The sequence below is a fragment of the Eretmochelys imbricata genome, chromosome 17 (genome assembly GCF_965152235.1).
Source record: "Eretmochelys imbricata isolate rEreImb1 chromosome 17, rEreImb1.hap1, whole genome shotgun sequence".
Taxonomy (NCBI): Eukaryota; Metazoa; Chordata; order Testudines; family Cheloniidae; genus Eretmochelys; species Eretmochelys imbricata.
Window position 1 is genome coordinate 5,680,364 of NC_135588.1, and position 14,491 is coordinate 5,694,854.

General features: G+C 37.5%; 1 protein-coding gene across 1 annotated transcript in view; it reads left to right on the forward strand.

The window, feature by feature from the left end:
* MED13 (mediator complex subunit 13) overlaps positions 1 to 14,491 on the forward strand; it is an 80,123-nt gene that overhangs the window by 35,712 nt on the left and 29,920 nt on the right. The window contains exons 4-9 of the mRNA XM_077836990.1: positions 3,112 to 3,257; positions 5,153 to 5,350; positions 8,367 to 8,561; positions 11,668 to 11,830; positions 12,170 to 12,280; positions 13,463 to 14,143. Coding sequence (XP_077693116.1) covers positions 3,112 to 3,257; positions 5,153 to 5,350; positions 8,367 to 8,561; positions 11,668 to 11,830; positions 12,170 to 12,280; positions 13,463 to 14,143 — 1,494 coding nt within the window. The remainder of the gene's footprint in view (positions 1 to 3,111; positions 3,258 to 5,152; positions 5,351 to 8,366; positions 8,562 to 11,667; positions 11,831 to 12,169; positions 12,281 to 13,462; positions 14,144 to 14,491) is intronic.

Below are 14,491 nucleotides of genomic sequence, written 5' to 3' on the forward strand. Positions count from 1 at the left end.
TATCCTGAGTTAGTGGTGTCTGCTAATCACATGACTCCTTGCTTCACAGGGCTGCAGTTCATCATGAAGATGTCTAGCTCTTTTTTTATCAACTCAAATCTTGTCTTTACTGGGATGCGTGTGATAACTGATTCCAGAATAGCATTGTATTTCTTCTGTAGGAGCACATTGGTCAGAGCTTTATTGCTTTAAGTAGTTGTGCTAATTAGTCACTTAGTGGTTGACGGTGTTAGTTCAAATGTGCTTCTGGGTTTTGGTCTTTGACTGTTTGCACTTCTCAGATTCTGAATATGTCCCATTCAAAGTCCGCTGACTGCTCAGTATTTTCTTAAATCCAAAGTCTGAAATGTTGATACCACTCTAACTTCTCTTTTTGGGAGGTTTTTGTTGTGGTGGACTCTCCTCAGTGTTTTGTGGCAAGTTTCTTTTCTTCAGTCCATGCCCACCAGGATGGCACAAGTGGAATGCATCTGTCTTGTGTTTTGGAGCCCACTTGAGAGGCTTATGAATCTACAATCTATGGCATCTCAAGGAGGTGAGGTTGTATGTAAATATGTTGGTACTCCAAACCATATGTTCAACACTAGCAGCCTTCTTTCTGGTCATCAAAAGCTAGCCAGTGTAGGAGCTATTTGAATCTCTCTGGGATGGGATTCAGGAGTCTTTCAGTTTCTGAAAGAATCTTGCCTGGGTCTCCTGTTCTACTATCTACCTTCCAAGGGAGAAACTTTGGAAAATGACAATTAATAAAGGAAGAGGTGAAGAAGAGTGTTTTCTGCAACAATGCATAGTGGAAACACTGTTCAAGTAGGGCTGCCCAGACATCTTCCTCTTTCCCATGGCGAGATTCCAAGTGTCTGTGCTTCAATGCTTGCCTTCTCAACTAGAAGACATAACTTCCTTTTTATTCCCTCTCTCCAGGCTAACAGGTGAAAGTACCTCATGAGGTGAGGAGAGGATGCACACTGTGCCCAGACCTCCTCCTTGGGCTTGCCAGTTCAGGTATTCTGATCACCTGGCTCTTGTGCAGGCATTGCCACACTGACTTAGTGACATGTAATTTCTCTCTTGGAGAGAGTTGCAGGAGTTACTCAGCTTTCTTTCTCTTAGCAAGGTTTGAGCTGCAGAACCCTTGGAGTTGTTAAATGAGGTTCATCAGGCCATCTTTAGAATATTGTAATTCATGTATAATGAAGAGAAAATAGTTTTCCATTTGGATTTTCAATAAAGCACCAGTTTGAATTACTTTTTCTTGCTTAGGAGACGCTTGGTATGACCTTCCTTTTGGACAGGCTTTACACCCTCATTCAGTTGCTTCTAAGGTGGATTCTTAAGGGTCTCCTTAACTTCCTTTCTCCATGTGGACTTGAACAGCTTAATGGGACTTAGATACCCTAAATTTGCACAGGAGAAAATTTCTCTCTCAGAACATACAATTGTTCTGTCTTTCACTTTTGGCATCAGCAGTGACTGTCCTGGTTGCTTTCACTTTTTGCAGGCATTTGAGTTAAGTTGGTGCTGCCGTCGCTCACAAGTTGGACTGCCTGAATTTTTTTTGTTTTTTGTTTTTTGTTTTAAATCTACCATATCAGAGATTCTTTAATTTCCCAGAGCAGGGAAAAATGTTCTCCCTGTGGCATGTTGGCAGGGATCTTGAGTTGTCTCTTTCCTAGTGATCAGGTAAGCATATCTCATACACCCCACCTCAAAGGAGTGCTTTATCCCACCTAACTCTCATATGATTGTAAGAAGGTAGGCATTTTTGAATTAGAATAATTACATGCTAGGTATTAGTGTATTTCATAATTAAAAGCAAAACAAACAAAAAACAGTGTCCGCAGTTCAGCACTTTTATTATCAATCTTACTAAATAGTGACCAAGTAGTTGCATGTAGATGAAAAATGATCCAAGGAAATAAGTTTTAGTTTCAAAATTTCATTGTGTGGTTATAAAAAAACTGTAAAAATTGAGAAATGCTTCTGAGGTCTGATCTGTGTGGCTGAAGAAAAACTTCTGTTTCATTGCTGACTATCTATAATGGATTTTTTTTCTCTTTAATTCACTGTATTAACACTAAATAAATTCTTAATTTATTTGAGTTGTATTGAGGAGGCATTTAAATGTTTTATCTCAGCTTTACAGAATTAAGTGGCTTAAATTAATCTATAAAGACCATTCATGTTAACACTGCCAACTTGCTTTGAAGGAGCAGGGTAGATCCATGATGCATCAGAAACTGGGAGACCTGTTTCGAATTCATTTTCTTTTATCACTAGGAATTTTATTGTGATTTATACTTTTCATTGGTAGGACCTTCCTTTTTTTGTTTATAATATACAAATTAAATGTAAATCAGTAGAGTGAGAGTTCAGGAAACTGAAAAATAAATTTCCTGAAAGGACTTTGGTGCATGCCACATAAGGCACAGTCAAATTGAAAATGTTGAAAGTGTAGAAACTTCGAAGTGAAGTTTCTAAAGTGTTATTCAGTTGAGAAAATTTAGGGCTTATATGTAAATATTAAGAGCATTGTCCAGTAATAGCTGCAAGAGAATTTGTAGGTATTTGGAATTCAGTATTCCAAAACCATGATCATTTTTTCCTAGTTAGCTCTCAATCAAGTGACTGGAAACGTTTCCTATTTTCTATTTCAGCATTAGAACTTTATATTCAAAGTTTTTACAACTTTTTAAAAGATGATCTTCAAAGGATTTGCATTTAAGATTGAGCTTGTACTTTTTTTTTCTTTCTTTTTTTTTTTTTTTTTTTTTAACTACTTTGACATCCAAAGATGACAACACGTGGCTTTTGGGTTTTTTTTTTTTTTTGTAACACCCCCCCACCCCTTCTTTTACCTGTAGAGAGAAATCAAGAACATGATCTTCCCTTTGTCTGATGACCTTCTGGATGTTTAAGAACATGTTTAGTGTGAACTCTCTTGCAACTTTGTTGAGGGAAAGAGTGTCGAATCCTTAACAAAGAGCTCTTTCCCCCAAAAAATATTTATCAGTCAGTGAAGATAAATAGGTGTTAACAAAACAATCAAATTAAAATCTTTAGCAATTCTCCTTAATACTATGTATTTGTTTTACCTTCTTTCTCTTTTCCCAGTGAGCACTTGTCCTGCTCTTTCACCTTTTTCTTGCATGGGGACAGCAATGTTTGTACCAGTGTGGAAATCAACCAGCACCAACCCGTATACCTTCTTAGTGAAGAACACCTTACCCTTGCCCAGCAGTCTAACAGCCCTTTTCAAGGTAGGTTTCTGTGACTTATTTTAATACTTTTGTTCTTGAGCAATCCTTCATTAGCTAATCTAAAGGAATGTTGATGCCAAAACAGGGGGAGAGGGAGCAGCAATGAAAAGTAGGTTTATAGATTTGTATGACTCTATGCTGCTCCATTCATTTTTGGCCACTGGTTCTGTCATAACTTAAACATTGTGATAAAGCTGATGAGAAGCAGCTAAATCATCATCCTTTTTCCTAAAGGTTAAGGAAGGCGATCTTCCTGTGTATCGATTGGCCTAAAGAAGGGGGGGGGAAAACTCATTCTGTGGTGTGGTGAGACAACTAGCTTTCCGGTCTAGTCCAACTGCAGAATCCTTACCTCATGATGTTTAGATACTGCATTTAAAGACCTTGTTGAAAAGTAAATAAATCTATAAAACTTTCCTTTCCTGTCCATTAACTTACTCTATGTACATCCATCACTCCCATCTATTTGTAATCTGCCAACACTTCAGGGATTCCCATTCTTAGTTAGGTGGAGCAGGAATGCCCATCTCCTTCCCACCCCCGAAACAAACATTTCTTCCCCTTGGGGAACTCCTTCACTTTTGGCATTTTAGAGGGGTGGGCATGTAAAGAAACAGCTGTTCTCTAAGCTTGGTGCCATGAGGATCAACATCAGTGGCAGCAGCAAGTGTTGGGGCTGGGGGATGGCAGAGCAGGAGCCCAGTTCTGCAGACTCAGCAGTGTTAGCAAGGCAAGTGTGTCAAGAAAAAGCCCTTTCTTGGTCCGTCTGGTGCCTTCTGGCAGCAGTGACAGGGCTACCTTATGTTGCACATTTCCTGTGACACTCCTACGTTTGGGAGCCCTGTCTGCATTCCTACAGCGCAGCCTAAATGTCATGCATTAGGTATATCATTAAGTTTATGGTCATATGTAAATTAGCTAATTAATAATTGCATAAAATACCACATATGGGACCGCATAAAACTTGTGTAGTGACATCTCAGAAAGCTGTTGCATGGCAATAGGATCAGAAAGTGAACAGGAAGGAGGAGAATCTCTGGTGCCTGTGCGGCTTTGCCCATGAGTTCCCTCTCCAGTTCCAGCTTGAGCTGTAGCGCAGGCTGGATCCTTTTGAAGATGGGAAGAGAGCTTGGGGGCTGGATCTGATCAGTGTGCTGTATGTTTGACACCCCTGTTCTAGAGGATGAGCTTCCCTACTGGCTACTATGATTAGTTATCCTATATGGGAACACATTAGCCTTGTCTATTAATACTGTTCCAGAAATAGTGCTGACTGTGGGTTGTCCTGTTCTGTGCAGTTAAATTGTGTTCGGAAACAGTTTAACTGCACTACTGCTGATGCCTATTGATAACAGGTAACTTTCCTAATGTAGGCAAGACTATCATATTTCCTTGTATGTAGTCAGTCTGACCTATTTCTATCATCATTTAATTGTAACAAACAGAAGGGGGAGATGACCACATGTAGACCATTGGGCAGCAAGTTAACACTGTCACAAAGAAAGCTAAACCAGACTCTTGGATGCCACAAATTCATTTTACCTGCACATCTTCACCTGTTCGTGTGCACAGACAGCTGCATACTCCTTTCTATCCATGATGAAATTTTCTGTCACAGATGTTCAGGTGGATTAACTTCTAACTGTTATGGTACATTAATTCTTACATAACTCATCTTCTTTCAATACATATACATTTTAATGAGGTATAATAAATTATTGTTCTAAGATATGAGTGTAGGGGTCTTCTTATTATCCTGTACTGTAGTGAGGTGCAGTCTAACCTGTCATTTAAAATGGATTATTTGGTGGTAGATATTGGCTGAAATCCTAGTCATGGAGGAGGTGCAGATCATTCTCTAGGTGTATCCAAAAATTGTTTGTTTGTATATACAGTTATCCTAAGTCCATTTGGATTAAATGGCACACTCACAGGACAGTCATTCAAGCTCTCAGATTCATCTACAAAAAAGCTAATTGGTGAATGGAAGCAATTCTATCCTATCACATCTAACCTGAAGGAGGGTTCTGAGGAAAAACAAGAAGAGATGGATTGGGAAGATGACTCTCTGGCTGCTGTGGAAGTCCTTGTAGGTATGTAATCTTAATGCATGTTGCTTCTTTACTGAAATTCTCTGGCCAAGTAGGAGCTGGCTTATTTTAAAGGTGAACAGTGATCTTGTAAACTTTTGAATGCAAGAGATTCCTGAATCTGACTTTTATTCTTTGCTGTATGTTACACAGTGTTTTGAAGAATAGTTTAGCTGCCTTTGTTTTGCTATACCAGCCAAAATGATTCTATAAGTGACAAATCCTTGTCAATTACCTGATGCAGGTAAGAAGGGAAGCTTATTTTGGGTCTTATAGAACATTTTTACAGCTAGAACATAAATGGCCATTGACAATTTCTGTCCTGAAATCTGCTCTAGGAGTGATAGAATAGTATTTCTTCCCAAACTTTTGAAAGCTAAGGCTCCTTCAGAAAAATGAAATCAGTGTCATCTCCCCTTCAGTCTCACTATGTGATGTTCAAGGCCTACGCAAAATGAGTGGTCGTTCACAGTAGATTGTGTTGATCTTCATAATATACTTTTTCTTCTTATTCCAGTTGGGTACTGGAATAGTTAACAATGTTGACATCTGAGTTTAAACCCAGTGAGATGAATGTGAAAGGGGCGTTTCACTCCTGAGAGTTACTGCTTCAGGTTCTCTGCAAACTTGGACAGACCTGGTTGCATTGGTTTATAGTACTTGAGTCACATCTTCATGGCTTTCTTCACATCTATGTCTGCTAGAAGCTTTAAAATTAAGGCCAAGGCACTAGAGAACAATTGAGGCTTGTCCACTGTGTCTTCCCCACCCCCCCAAAGCTAAACTCTGACCGGAAACCTTTTGACCCATCAGAGCCCTGTGGGCCAAGAGCTTCTGGAATGTTGCCAGCTAATGCAGTTATTTCTGTACCTCAGGTGCTGCAATGTGAAGGCTTGGAGTTTAAACCCTGATGCTGATGCATGATGGGAATGTTGTTTGTTGTACAGATTAGAATATTTTTTGCCTTCAGTTGGTTTTTTGTTTTTGTTTAATCTATAAGAGTTAAGAAATGCCAAATTCATGGTGAGCCATGCAAGCTTAATTTGTCGGCTTGTGCATCATGATCTTTAATCACATGATGGCATACTGTCTTTTTCCACAGGGCTGCGGCCTCCATTTGCGCACAGGCGGGACACACAAGGGCGCTGAATTATGGTTGCATAGGCAGCTGTAAATCTGGCATTTCCTAATATTTGAGTGCTTGACTTTGTAATCTAAATGTTCTTTTACTGTTTTGTATGTAATATAATTGTAATTCAAGGTGTGGGAAAAACTAACTTACATGCATGATCACCCTTTTCTAAATCTTCTAAATTAGAGATGGATTTTGGGAAAGGTTTCTTTTCATGTGTCTCTTAGAACCCTGCATGTTTTCTCCTTTCCAAGTTTTCCATTATGTATGTATGTATAATTGAGGTAGCATTTAGAGGCCAGGGCCTCCTTTGTGCTAGGAGTTGTATAAATATAATAGAGATGGTGCCTGCCCTCAAGAGTTTACAGTCTAAGTATAAGTCTTTAGACAACGGGTAGATACAACAAACAAGCAATGAGCTGCACTGGTCAGCATTGTAAAGAGTGCTTTCATAAACCTTAGTATTGAGCCTCTGGATTTGATACACGAAGCCAAGGATAACTTCTTTCCATAAGAGCCAGTCAACAGTGCTCTTCAACTGACCAGAGAATTCATCATTGAATGATCTAAGACATTCCCAGTGATTGTGCCCACTGTACTCACAGCCCCTGTTGAACTGGAGTAAGAAACTGGGGATCAAATAGGAGGTCCTATTAGGCAAGACAGAGTTCTTACTGAAGTAAAATTAATTGGAATCTCTAAATTGCTTTGATTGAATACCCAGATGCTTTTTGTCTGTCATGTTTGGTAGCCTGTGAAATTTCTATTTAAGGAAACCCAGCATATATTTTCAGCTTTTTAGAAAGTTTTAAAATATTGGAAATTGTTGACTTTATTTGCCAGTTTCACCTCCCCCTCTTTCAGCCAAGTAACTTATATAAAGCCTATGTCTGCACTCTCCCTAAAATGTATCTTCTCCTGAGCTGAGATCCTGTACCCAAAAGTTTCAGAGGAGACTGAATTTTTACAGAAAAGAGATTGTACTGTATGTCCTCTGAATTACAATCTTAATTATACAATTTATTTCTATAATTAACAGCTTAATTTTTAATCTATAAGTAAGACATACAAGGTAATCTTTATTTCCCACACTTTTTTAAAAAGAATAATGGAAAGAAATGTGAAAAAAGAAAACCTGACTTGACTATTAAGCCAGCACAAATATGTGACTTCTATTTGCAAGGCTAAATGATTGGAAATGCCTTAATTTTACTACTGTAGCTAACTGTTCTTTAATAGTTGCAAAGAAGCAAATACTTGGGGGTGGGAGGGATTAAAATGAAGAAACTTCCACCAGAGTGGAGTTGCCACAATAACAAGTATGAATTAATTGACCAGGAATTCTGCTATTGAAGGAAGTTGCTTTGTTGGAGAAACTGGAAAAGTAGGGTAAACTATATTGAATGACTGACAAGTAACACATTCAGAATAGCAGTGGACAGGAGGATAATTACAAGAAAGGGGAGCTTGTAATGGTATTGAAGCTTATCACAGTAACTGGTGGCATAATCACCATTTATATGTTGGAACCCCTTGTATAGAAAAAATGGTTTTAGATTTTATCAGAATACCTCTGAACAAGTACTGGTCACTGTTACTGCAGCACTTATAATACATTAACATAATTAAACTAAACCTCTCAGAATGACTGCTATTCAGTCATTATTTATGAAACAGTGAAAGGAGCTGCATAATTGGCCTCAAGTTATCTAGTTTTCTGGCTTGTTTTAGTTCTCTCATATAATTTATAAGGAAATAGATAATGTTGCAATGTGATTTAAAAACAGAACAAAACCCTAACGATTAGAGAGGAAAATCTCATATTTGCTTATATAGCTGGTACTCATGATTGAGTTGAGTATATAATGACTGTACCCTTTTTTTCAGCTGGTGTGCGAATGGTCTACCCAGCATGCTTTGTTCTAGTTCCTCAGACAGACGTTCCTGCTCCTAGCACTGTGGGGGTTTCTCACTGTTCAACTACTTGCTTGGGTGTCCACCAAGTGCCTGCTTCCACAAGAGATCCTGTCATGTCTTCTGTAACTTTGACTCCACCTACGTCCCCAGAGGAAGTTCAGACAGGTATAGTCAATATTCCCTTTTCCAAAAAGAAAAACTGTCTTGGGGTTTCTGCTTAAAATAGGCTGTCAGAATGTTTAGATAGTATTCAGAGCAATTGATTTGTAACCTCCAGCATGTTGTCCTTTAATTGTCACTGTAATCCTAAAACTGTTTAAATTGTAATAATGTACTAGATGTTTTTATCATTAACACTTTTTTGACTTTTTTTATAAAATAGTATAAAAATGGTATTTGCAAAATGGTTGTAATTTAAAACCTGAACATTGATTTGGCTGGACAGTACTTGCTACTGTTATGGAGAAACTCTTGGTTTCGGAGTGAAAAGGTGACATTCCCAGCCTCTTTACAATGCTTAAAGGCTGATTCCAGAGCATTTTTATAATGTTGAAGAAGGCCGCTTGCTTTCTCATCCGTGAGCAATCACAGGTGTAGTTCTGAGTTGTCGATCTGCATCAGGATAAAAATCTCGGAATTCAGGGGTTGGGGAAAGTCTGAGTGTTAGCACTGAAGCTCTTCTAATGAAGGTCTAGTCACTGTCTCGAGACTTTTGAATACCTCCGGAGCCAGGGTGGATAAAAATCAATGATTTTAAAAACGATATTCTTAAAAAATTTAAATTCTGCATTTTTCTTTTTAAAAATAAAGCTGTTTATCGGAATTTCAGACTTAATGTTAGCCTATTATTAAGGCCTAAATTTTTACTATGAACATAATTGAAACAACAAATAAAAAAACATGCTGTGCCAATGAAACCGCTTCATCTTTTAATGAGTTAGTGTTGCTTTTTTAATTATACACAGAATTAGAGGAAAATGTTTAGTTTTTGAGGTCAGCTCTAGTTTTATAAGTGTTACTATCATGTACTGCATTAAGCATCTGTATTTTTAGTTTTTACAGTTGAGGAAATGCTGATATTTACATTTTTCCAAATGTAAGCACTAAGAGTTGTTGTGCAGAAGCTTTTCTGCACAACATTACTTTTGGTTTCAATCTAGCTAGCAGGCGCAGAGAGAATATTTTCTTTTGGATTAATTCATTCAGAATTGAGAAACCAATGGGGAATCGAGAAAGCTGGAGAGCTTGTTTTTCCTCTTCCAATCTGTGAATAAAAACCAGGGGACGAGGTCTGTTAGTTTGAAAAACTTGAAGCACATAGGCACAGATTATCAAAAATATTTAAGTGCCTAAATATACAGATAGGTGTCTCGTAAGATTTTTTTCAAAAGACCTTAAACAAGTTTGGGTCTGTTTCCCATTGATTCTGGTGGGGATTTAGGCACTTTCAAAAATCCTGCCAGGTAGTTGACTGCATCTTTGGGTACCTAAGTACCTTTGTTTTGGATTGTCATGGGCCAGATTTATAATCAGTCAATTTACTAACTCTAGCTAATGATTCCTGTTTCAATAAATCAGTTTGAAATACAAAACATGAGTAAAGTTTTTGATACTTTCGTATCCAGCACATCTAAGGTATTTAATTAATAAAATATTGGTGTGTTTGTGCATTTTTAATCTAATTCCAATTTTCATCCAAATGCAGCACGAGACAAATCACAAGTAAAAATATCATTTAGTAAATACAGAAGGTATTATTTTCTAACATTAAAAATTAAATGTGAAGTTCTTAAACATTGCTTAAATAAATGTGTATAATAGTATATCCTCCTGGTTAGTGAAAAGTACTAAATTTTAATGTAAAGGCTATATATATATTTTTTTTTTTTTTTTTTCTTTTTGCAAATTAACATTTTGTAGTGGTTATACCAACCAAAGAGAATGAACCATTATTTAGGAAAATAATTTTAACCTTATTTCAGATTTGTATTTCTTAATTAATTATTGTAATAAAATTTTCCTACTTGCTGACTCAAATGGGCGATTTTAAATAATTTTGGATTGATCATCAATTTCCTGCCAATTAGGATTGTCTATATGTATAATACTCTCTTGCTGCCTTGTCTATCTAGTTTTAAATATCTCAACCAAGGGGGTGTTTCATGTCTGTCATATAGTGTATATGTTAAATTTTCTTTAATTTTTTAAAAAACCTCTGATATGCCCTTTGTGCCATTCTACATAAGTCTTCTTCCTTTGGAATTTATATCCCGCAAAATGGTTGCATTTAATTATGCATCTGTGTACCCCCAATGAATAACATGTTAGATAATTGGGGAATATCAAAATATAGTAGGAATTGCAGAAGACCATGTTAAGGGATGGATCTTAAACCAACTGAAGTTACCGTAAAGATTCCTGTTGACTTCAGTGGCCTTTGGATCAAACTGTAAGTCAGCTTTTCACGATCAAACTATATGTGGTTGAAGGATTAAGAATTATTTTATACAGTTTACATGTTTGTGGGTGTTTTTTATATCTATATAAAGCACCCGCGCACACACAAATTACGCACAAATATATACTTAAGAATTCCTGTTGGTGCTGCTTTTAGTTTGAAATGTGTATTTAAACTTGTTCCTTGAGAAAAGAGGTGCAGTATTCATAGGGATATATTTTGTGTTGGGGGAGGGAGTCCTTTTCTTCTTTTTTTCTTTTTCTTTTCAAATTTGGCTCATGAAGAAAAATGTTGACCAGAGGCTGCAGAGTAATACACCTCGTTCGGGGTGAGGGGGTGGGGAGAGAGAAGGTCATTCAACTTGTGGTAATGCATGAAAGAGGGAAAACGGCAGGGATTATTTAATATGATCACAAAATGCAAAATACATTTGTTCTTGGATAGGCTCAATATGTTCCTATTGCAGGAGTAAGATTCTATTAAACACTCAATGTAGCTTCTAAAGAAATTGAGGTGGCATAGGAACTCACTTCAATTTAAATTTGTATACTGTTCTTCTGTGTGACAGGACACTATCTCACTGTATACCATGTATACCTAAAGTTTTTTCTACGTTTTTTACTCCTAATTTTAAAATATGTAACAAAATACATCCCTCAAAGGATGATATTTTGTTTTGCCTATTGGCTGGAACAGTTTTTGAGTTGTATGGACCTCTATAGTCATGTTGTCTGGTTGGCTAAAATCTTTTTTTCTTTTCTTTTCTTTTTTTTTTTTTTTTTTTAAATTTTTATGCTGCTTTTCTCTTTTCAGTTGATGCTCAGTCAGCCCAGAAGTGGGTGAAATTTTGTTCCGTTTCTGATGGATTTAGCTCTGACAGTACTAGCCACCATGGTGGCAAAATCCCTAGAAAACTAGCCAATCAGGTGGTGGATCGAGTTTGGCAAGAATGCAATATGAACAGAGCACAGAACAAGTATGTACTCCTTTCTGAAACTGAAATTAAAGCTGTATATTAAATATTATGCCTTTATATATAAATTTATTTATATATAAATACTGTCCAGCTTCTTGCTGCACAAAATGGTTTGAAGCAAGGCTGCTAAAGCCTGCTGTTCATCAGCAAAGCGTGTTTTACCTTTGAAACACTTTAAAGAAGTAACTTACTGCGAATGCTAGTTCACATTGCTTATTTCTTCAGTATAATGTTTATCATCTTTCCTGACTTTTGTATCTATTAGTTTTTACCCTCTGCTAAATGTTAAGAGATAACATACATTCTAGTTAACAGTAACTCCCCAATATTGAATCATAGGAGAAAGTATTCTGCTACATCAAATGGCTTATGTGTTGAAGAGACAGCTGACAAAGTAGCATCCTGGGATTTTGTTGAAGCCACACAGAGGACAAATTGCAATTGCTCAAGGTACAGTACCCAGTAGACTTGTCCAATAATGTAGACGAAGTGAAGTATGCAGGAAGGATTTTAATGACGGATTTGGGAATACTAAACCATAACTGTCTGTACTGTGGGGGACCTACATGATGATTTAAGTTGTGTATCCTGAGTCCTGAACTCCATTATAGACTCTTGGTGAAGGGCTCACACCTACAATTAGACTAACAAGTGGATTTTTCTTTCTTTGCATGGATTAGCACAGTGATCTAATGGCAGCTAAATGTAGATTTCTGGATTCAGGTGTGGAGTCCTGAGGGCACATAAGGCCTAGGACTACAGAGGCAATATGCTCCCTCCTAGTCTTTAGTATTCTTTAGCTAGTGCAATGTGGTGTTGGCAGGCATAGGAGGAAAAAGCCAGAAAAAGAGCTGGTGTGGGGCCTTGAGGATTTGGGAAGGAGATACTTTTCCCTTTGGTGGCGCAGTTTCTGCATTCTCCAGAGGGGTGGGTGGATTTGAAACCCCTGTTATGGCCAATTAACAGCATTAAGCAGCACTTACCTCCAGTCAACTTCCCACAATAACTAGAGACCACTGGAGAAACCTTGTGTTCTAATTTCCAGATTTCTATTATAGTTTTTGCTTTGAAAAGGAGGGGTGGGGAAGAAGGTTTCCGAGAACACACTAACAGTTGTGTTTCAAATTTAATTGAAGTACCATTAATCCCAATGGTAGCCTAGGTTGGGGCTTTTGGGCTTTTAGACTTTTTTGTTTTGTTTTTGTTACACCACATAGAATATCAAATGTTATGTGGCTGTGATTTAATGATGGAATTTAAGAGCTTTTCTGCACAGGCACAAAGGAAAGTTAATCTGAATTAACTAAAAGTGTGAATTTAAAAGTGGATTACGTGGATTTTCATAATTGTATTTCCCAGACCTGAAGAGCTCTGTGTAGTTCAAAAGCTTGTCTCTTTCACCCACAGAAGTTGGTCCAATAAAAGATATTACCTCACCCAACTTGTGTGTCGCACTTAAGACTAGGCAACCATATTTTTCCTGCTTCACTATTTAATACCTTCTAGAATATTTTGAAAAATTCTAATTAACATGTTTATTTTTAAAGAAAAATCTGGTTCATATAAAATGAAGTACAAGTGTAGATATACTTCAGGGATTCATTGAAATGTTATTCTCAATTTGTTTTCCAGGCACAAAAATCTTAAACCGAGAAGTTCGGGTCAGCAGGGGCAGGCACCACCTGTAGGCCAACAACAACCAGCTCCGAAGCACAAGACAAATGAGAAGCAAGAGAAGGGGGATAAGCCACAAAAACGCCCTTTGACGCCTTTTCACCATCGTGCATCTATTAGTGACGATGTTGCCATGGAGGCAGATTCAGCAAGTCAGAGGCTTGTGATCACAGCACCAGACAGTCAAGTGAGATTTTCAAATATCAGAACTAATGATGTAGCAAAGACTCCTCAGATGCATGGCACTGAAATGGCAAATTCACCTCAACCACCACCACTTAGTCCTCACCCATGTGATGTAGTAGATGAAGGGGTAACTAAAACTCCTTCTACTCCTCAGAGCCAGCATTTCTATCAGATGCCAACACCAGATCCCTTGGTTCCCACAAAAACAATGGAAGACAGGATAGACCCCTTGTCTCAGCCTTTCCCACCTCAATTCCCAGAAGTTATAGAACCTACAATATATGTTGGTACTGCAATGAATTTGGAGGAAGATGATGCTAACACCACTTGGAAGTTTTACAAAGTTCCAAAGAAAAAGGATGTGGAATTCTTACCACCACAACTTCCAAGTGATAAATTCAGAGATGATCCGGTAGGACCAACTGGACAGGACAACATAACGTCAGTTACAGAGTAGGTACTTTTTTAAAGCACTCAATAATGTAACTCACTATAAGATAGCCAAACTGAGTCTCTCTTTTTTTTTTTTTTTTAGCAGACTAGTATGTCATTACTTTAATACAGTATGTGGTATTTGAACTGCAATCTCATTCAAAATGTCAATGATTTTTATGAAAGGACATTTGAGTTCCACAGTAACCCTTTAGGAACTCCATTCATACAATAGACTCAGCATTCATTTGTGTGAGTTTGGAAAATGTTGGAGTCCTTAGAGAAAAAGCATTAAAAGTGCATTGTTATAATTTTGTGAGATTCTTAATCACAGAGCTGAATCTCCAAAAAGAAAGGTTGGCTTTGTTC